The sequence below is a fragment of the Limulus polyphemus genome, unplaced genomic scaffold, assembly GCF_000517525.1.
Source record: "Limulus polyphemus unplaced genomic scaffold, Limulus_polyphemus-2.1.2 Scaffold7075, whole genome shotgun sequence".
Lineage (NCBI taxonomy): Eukaryota > Metazoa > Arthropoda > Merostomata > Xiphosura > Limulidae > Limulus > Limulus polyphemus.
The window spans coordinates 8,697-16,533 of record NW_013672685.1 but is presented as its reverse complement, the minus strand read 5'-3'; the positions used below and the strand labels follow the sequence as shown (position 1 = coordinate 16,533).

General features: G+C 35.7%; 1 protein-coding gene across 1 annotated transcript in view; it reads left to right on the top strand.

Annotated features, from left to right (window-relative positions):
* Positions 1–7,553, top strand: part of LOC106474328 (fibroblast growth factor receptor-like 1) — a 26,250-nt gene extending 18,697 nt beyond the window's left edge. The window contains exons 5-6 of the mRNA XM_022402637.1: positions 3,682–3,934; positions 6,782–7,553. Coding sequence (XP_022258345.1) covers positions 3,682–3,934; positions 6,782–7,122 — 594 coding nt within the window. The 3' untranslated portion in view covers positions 7,123–7,553. The remainder of the gene's footprint in view (positions 1–3,681; positions 3,935–6,781) is intronic.
* The last annotated feature ends 284 nt before the right edge of the window (positions 7,554–7,837 follow it).

The window sequence follows — 7,837 nt, the reverse complement described above, 5'->3', positions numbered from 1 at the left end:
AAATCACAGTTATAGCTTCCGAAGTTTATAGCACACCGACTATAGCGAACTAATAATATATACTATTCTTTTGGCGTGTCGCGTTGGTTGTATTTATAGGTTGCGGAGGCTTTCTAGAAAATTCAGATTATGTTACAATACAAAGTTAAGCATTTACGTACATACATATATTGTTGATTCTTACTCTCGAGAATGTTCTATAACTTTGGATAATAAGCGGGAGTTTCGCAATACATATTTAACACTATAAGCTATGTATATTTTTGAATATAAACTTAATCTAAACAAACATTGATATTATAATAAATACGTCACAGACATAGAATGACAAAAGTGTATCAAATTATTATAAGATATGCGTACAACACAAGTAAGATACATACACCTCATTACGGTTTTATAGACGAAAATCTTCAGAACCAGTAAGCTTTAAGGCCATGGCGAAACTCACACCACACTACAGATGCTTTATCTTCGTTGCTGTACCACTGTACCACATTGTGGCCTTTTTATCCTCGTTGCTCTACAGTGCATTGGGGCTTTTTTTACCCACGTTACTGAACAGTGCATTGTGGTGTTTTTATCCTCGTTACTGAACAGTGCATTGTGGCTTTTTTGTCCTCGTTGCTGTACAGTGCATTGAGTCGTTTTTATATTCTTTGCTATACAGTGCATTGTGGCGTTTTTATCCACATTACTGGACAGTGCATTATGACAGCCATAATATTGATCTTGTGATACTGTCACATAACTCGTTTTTAAAATCCGTAGTGAAATAATTCATATTTTAATTATGGAATCTGTCCGCTATAGCTGCATGAAATAAATCAGATACTTGATTTGAGTCGGCTGTTAACATTACACCTTTTCTGAAGCTGTCTCATCGCGTAAATTGCACGCCTTTTACAGATTTAGGAAGATTTGAACTCTCCCGAATCCTCTTGTTTTACATGATACCCAGATACTTACACAGCACTGATACTTAACGTAAGAGTCCACGCTTTTTCAAGGAGCTCCTCACTCTCGAGAAACCTTACACACCTTTAAATTGGATGCTCTCCAACACTTCCACATAATTCATTCAATCACAGAAGTTACACGCCCTCTACACAACTCTCAGAGTGAAAAACAACCACTTTACACTACTCGTGGATTCAAATAAGATGAAGACGCCCTCTACACAATTCTCAGCGTACAACAACAGTAACACAGTAACAAGCACTTTACGCTACTCATTTATTCAATAACACCCTCTACACAACTTCTAGTGTACAACAACAGTAACGCAGTAACAAGCATTTTACGATATTCATTTATTCAACAACGTCCTCTACACAACTTCCAGTGTACAAGACCAATAACGTACACTTTACACTGTTCTTTATTCAAAGCAAGAGTTATCCAAGCTTCACACTCCAGTAACCCATTTACACAAAGAGCTACAAGCCTTCCTCGAAACTCCCACTCGGACCCTCTACACCATTCCCTCCTCCTCCTCCCACTTAGACACACATTTTCGTCCATTTGCTGTTATTTTTTTTACGTTAGTAGTTTTACAATTTGAAAAGTAATTTTTCTAAACTGTTATTTTGATTCCTATTGTCTATTATACTCATTAATGTGATTGATTTAAAGTCTTAACTTCTAAGATTGATATATATGGTTGACCAAAACTCTCTCACCCTCGCCCACGGTGGATCAAAATTCTCTCATCCTCATCCACGGTGGACAAAAACTCTCTCACCCTCGCCCACGGTGGATCAAAATTCTCTCATCCTCATCCACGGTGGACAAAAACTCTCTCACCTTCGTCCACGGTGGATCAAAATTCTCTCATCCTCATCCACTGTGGACAAAAATTCTCTCACCCTCGTCCATGATGGATCAAATCTCTCTCTCCTTCGTCAACGATGGACCAAAATTCTCCCCCCCCCCGATCCACGGTGGATCAAAACTATCTCGCCCTCGTTCGTGATTGATCCAAATTCTCGGACCCTAGTTTACGGTGGACCAAACCCCTCTTACCCTCGTCCGTCATTGATCCAAATTCCCGGGACCCTAGTTCACGGTGGACCAAAACCCTCTTACCCTCGTCCAAGGTGAGCAAAACCTCTGTCACCCTAATCCACAGTTGGACCAAAACTCTCTCACCCTCGCCCACGGTGGACAAAACCTCTCTCATCCTAATCCACAGTTGGACCAAACCTCATCCTTGTTCACGGTGGACCAAGACTCTCTCACGTTCGTCCACTTATTTAAAAGCACCTCAGACAGAACACTAATTAGAGCATGCAGCCGAAGTTTCCATGGTGATTTGATCAATTTACTAATTCTGGCATGCAGTCGAAGTCATCATGGTTATTTGACCTTTAAACAACTAAAATTAATTTTCATGTCATAAGATAATCGGCTAAAGTAAAACATTGCTTCACCACAGTAAAATGGTTGAAATAAAAGACTATTTTTTGTGTTATTTGGTGCGTTCGCTGCTCACCTGTCTGTTGTGAACTTTACGTGTAAGGATATACAGCGACACCTCTCGTGAAAATCTAATCCTAGGTTTAAGAAATTCTGCGCCGTTATGATCTAGGTCAGTGGTTCTCAAACGTTTCAGGCTCGCGTACCACTTATGTTTAATTTTTTAGAATTACAAACCCAGGCCTAATTTGAAAAAAATATATAAAAAATCTAGTAACAAAAACTCATATTTTTAACACTTACCCATTAATGCAAAGGATGCGATTGTTTTTTCTGGCACGATTGAAGAATGTGTGATACCATTTTTGTCAGTTTTAAGGGAAGAAAATACTGGAGAGTCTATGTAACTAGAGGGTGAGTTTATAGTGAGGAGAGTAGGATGTATATGTACGTCAAAAGCTCAGATAAGGATTATTACAAATTTTATGACTTTTTATGTTAACTGTGCAGCGTACCACAGGCATTAACTCCACGTACCACCAGTGGTACGCGTACCACAGTTTGAGAATCCCTGATGTAGATAAATATTAGGCTATCAAAAACATATTGCACAACAAATGTCAATAGCATTAGGCCTACGTGTGAAAAAAGACGTTACTTTTGTAAAGATTTTTTCTACCATAAATTAATGATGTTTGCGTTTCATATTGTTACACCTCCAGTCGTTAGTTGATTTTCCGTAAATTCGTTCCGACGAAACTTCAGCGACACGAGTCCTCTCTTAAATAAAACTGGTTTATTTTTTCCGAATACAACTTTATGATACACTCAAATTCAACAGTCGCGCTATAACAAATTATAATTCACGTCTCACGAGCTCGACTTCAACAATACGTCTCTCTCTGACTGCAGCTCAATTACTCATTACCTACACACATTGTCCCGTCACGTTGTGACCATCCTATATATATACCAGCCTACCCCCAATCTAGTAAATGCTAGGGCATTCACGAAGGAACAGGATATTTCTAGAAAGCAGGTGGCGTGACACTAGTCACGTGACCTCGCTGACGGAACAATATGCTAGTTTAGAGAAAATTAGTTTTTTTTAAACTTTCAAATAATATTTCTGGCCATTTTTCTTCAAAGAAATAAAAATTTGGAGAGTTAAAGTTTTGTATAGTAACTTGACTTTACTTTTGAAAATGATAATAATCCATAACATATATATACATATATTGATATATTTTATTTTTGTCGTAGTGGTTAAAACAAATTTCAGCGAAAGAAAAGACACGAAGAAAACTACTAAAAGTTCCCGGATTTAAATACAAAAAAGAGTATTATATAGTTCTGCAAGGTTCTTCAGGAGTTCCAGAAATAGATGGTCATTATGCAAACAAACTTGAGATAGCATCAACCAGGAAATCAGACGCCGGCAAATACATCTGTTTGGCTGCAAATTACCAAGGTTTCAGATCAACGGAGGTTATTTTACAGGTCGTTAATCCTGCTAGTAAGTTCCTTTTACTTACCCTAGATGGCGGTCTATCACCATGCTAATTTACTCATGTCAAAATAATACACGTGGCCTTGTCCTTTTGAATCCCAAAGTATCGAATTTACAAAACGAATGTGAAGGACAAATCACGTGGAGACTTTAGTGATTCCAGACTTTATTTTCTTTTTATAAAACACGAAATGTTTTGACAGTGGTAAATTATGTTATAATAGCTTATCAAATTAAATATTATGTAAGCTACGTTTGTTAGGCCTATCCTCGTTCATTCTTTGATAATTGTAAAGATAAAAACAAAAATTCAGGTACAGCGTTGTCAAAATTTGAAATATAAACATGGTCATAAATTTCTCTGTAAAAAGGTCTGTGCCGAATCTTCAAGAAGAAACGTTAAATATTTGCAACCTACTAATAAAAACGAAACAAATAGAAGTCCGGTGTAGTTTATTTGTTACACTCAATATTTAAATATAAGTAATTAAACAGATCAATTGAAACTATAAAAAGATGCACATATTAAGCTTTTTTCACATGTATCTCCTCGTGACATGGGAAATATCTACGTTTCCCCCAAAATCAAATTTAAGTTGAAATTATTAAAGAAAACAAGCTTGAATTTCAATGTTATGTACAGTAGTAGGTAGTAAGATATATGTAATTATAGCCTTGATTTTCAGTATTATCTTTAGTAGTAGATAATGAGATGATTATAAATGTTTAATTAGACTGTAAAGATGAAACTACGATGTGATAACGATAAATTAAGTATTTAAAACTGAGAAAGAATATAACATTTTAAAAGCGTAAAAGCATATAAAGCTCTTAATACGTAGGCTGTATTAATTCGCAAATATTATCGGCCACAATCCAAATAGCATCTCATTAGATCCTGCCATCTTTAACAGTCATTCTTGAATACTAGTTGAAGAGCTGGTTAACTCCTAGTTGACAAAGAGACTTTAACTCTCAGTTGGCAGGAAACCGATTAGAAAAGGGCAGAACATAGGATGTTAAAATCAAGGTAGTACAAATAAATAATAATCAAGATGAGACACATTTAAACACGTAAGTAACGTAACAAACAGCAATTAATACAAAGAATAATATGAAAATATATGCGCATTTCTGTCCATAACTACTACAATACTTAGTTTTTTGGTGTGAACGTGTATGTGAAGGTTTAGGCTTCAATGCCAACACTTTGGCGTGGTTTGATTGTTTGTTTGTTGTTAAGCACAAAGCTATACAATGGACTATCTATCTGTTCCCACCACAGTTATCGAAACTCGGTTTTTAGTAGATTTACCATTGAGCTACTGCGGAAGATTTTGGCAAGGTAGGATTTTTGTACAGCAAACACATTGTTTGACAAACTTTGATGGTATTTGTACCGAAAGCTTGTGAAATAGACAACTAAAACAATGTTGAGAGAGTTTACTGAGTCAATTAATATTTCATGACGTGTTTTTTAAGGCTAAAAGATATATCTTTGGTTATAACGATTTTATTTATTTTGTAATTAAGCACAACGCTACACAATGGGCTATCTGTGCTCTGCCCACCACGGGTATCGAAATCCGGATTCTAGCGTTGTAAGTCCGCAGAAATACCGTTGGAGCAACAATTTTGTTATGTATTTACACATAACATATGAAAGTGTGTTTCAGATTCAGACTGGCATAAGCAAACGTCCCTAAATGGATCAAAAGTAAATTTACGGACTTACGACGCTAAAATCCCAGGCTCAATTCCCCGTGTTGAACAGAGCACAGATAACACAGACCTGTGATGGTTTTATTGTCTTGAAATGTGTACATTTTTACAATAATTCCTGTATGCTGAATCCGAAAATGATATCCACTTTCCTCCATCACGTACAGATTTTACACAAAATATCATAATGCAATAAATAAAAGAAAGACCACAACACCTAGTTTTGAGTCTAAAAGACGAAGATTTCACAAAAAAATCAGGATGAATGAGGATGCATATTCGTCTGACATCAATGTTCTTCCCTTTTCTTCAATTTGTTTGTATTCTTGTTAACAAACATAATAATAAAAAAAATGTTCATTGTGGTAAACGAAATAATAATTTGATCTAAGTAAGTTTTTTCTTCCCGATTTGTAAAAAATACGTGATAGAAAAAAAAAGGAATATTATTTTCGAAATCTGCATAGCTGAATTGTGGAAAATCCGTTATTAAAATCAAAACAATTTTTATGCAGTTTAAATTCACAAGCCTGCGTAATCTATTTTGTAGGTAAAAATATCCAATACATTTAAAGAGAAAAACAGAGCTTGCCCCATCTATTAGTGTTTTATATAACCTTTAAAACTGGATTTGGTATGTTTATTACATACAACTATGACCCTAAATCTTTTATCATTGGTCAAAAACCGAAATGAAAACAAAAAGTTCTAAATAGTAAAAAAGCCTAAGTGAAGAACGGCCAGTATCTTAAACTCGTTTCTAATATTCCCCTGTTTTCCTTAAAAGCCATCCACATTATAATATTATTTAGGTACTAAAGTTATAAAGTGTGTGTGTGTGTTCTTAGGTGAAACAAAATAATATCTAAACAAAAAGGTCTCATTCGACTGTTAGCTGCAATAGCTAGGTTACACGCTTTTCACAACAAGTACAGCCTAATCACAGTTAATCTACAGTGTTTGCACAAAATAGGTTTTGTTATGAAGTGTAGGTGGTGAGAGAACCATATAGCCCCCAGATTTGCTAGTTTGTGCAGATGTAAAAAAGCATATGCGGAGCACATTAACCGATTTACAGAATGACTAAGATGCTATTAAGAGACTTATCTTCATTTTCTTTTGTTTTTATAGATACTTCTCATGATCAAGAACTTGGTGAAGTACAAGGTAAAACTAACATAACATATTCGCCCAGTAAAGGAGTTCCGGCAACTAAAGTAACCAGTACCACTGGATTTCAATTCGCCATCACAATAATAACATCAGTGTGCGTTGTGGCAGTTGTGCTTGCGACGTTACTCGGGGTTATGTTACGCGAATCAAAGAGTTCACGAAACAACTGTGGGCATAAGGGGAGTCCAACAGAAGTCCCTCTCACGGCAGCCAATGAGAAAGCACCAAATCTAGAGTTATCGAAAGTTCACTGTCATCAACACCATCACCACGAGCATCATTACCATTATTTACCCTGACCAAAATCAAAAACTCTCCTATGATATAGAAAGTGGAAAATTTGTTAGAAATTTTATCGTGTTGTTTGTTTTATTTATGCAGCTTGTCATCCCTTTTTCTTTCTTTTCTTTTGCGCGCGACATATGTTGGAATCCCTTTTTTAAGACTCTAAGACGAATTCGAGCTTTATTTCACAAACTGTCATTTCTCTATGAGTTACTACTGTGTTCATCGTCGAGTTTCAATTATTTTAAGCATTCCAGGCAAAACCACGTGTTTCTATAAGTATTTTAGAAGGAAAAAAAGAACTATACAAATCAAGACAATAGGTGGTAAAAATGCCTATGTAGCATTTAAACGTTCCCATTTTGTGTTCTTTCACCATTGTACAAACTACAGAAAATTTCTTTGTATATGTGTGTGTAACATTTTATAACTGAATAAATACTTTTGTACTTTTGTAAATTTGTTTCGTAAGTAAAGTGGAACTCAATATTATTAAGGCCTTAAACCAGACCTTTACAAAAGCATTCATGATAAGACACCACACAACAAACCAGACCTTTACAAAGGCACTCATGATAAGACACCACACAACAAACTACACTTGTACAGGGGCTTGAATGTTGAAACGCAACACAACAAACCACTCCTGTATAGAAGTTTGAATGTTGAAAAACCCACAACAAACCATTCCTGTACAGGAGCTTGAATGTTGAAACACCATACAATAAA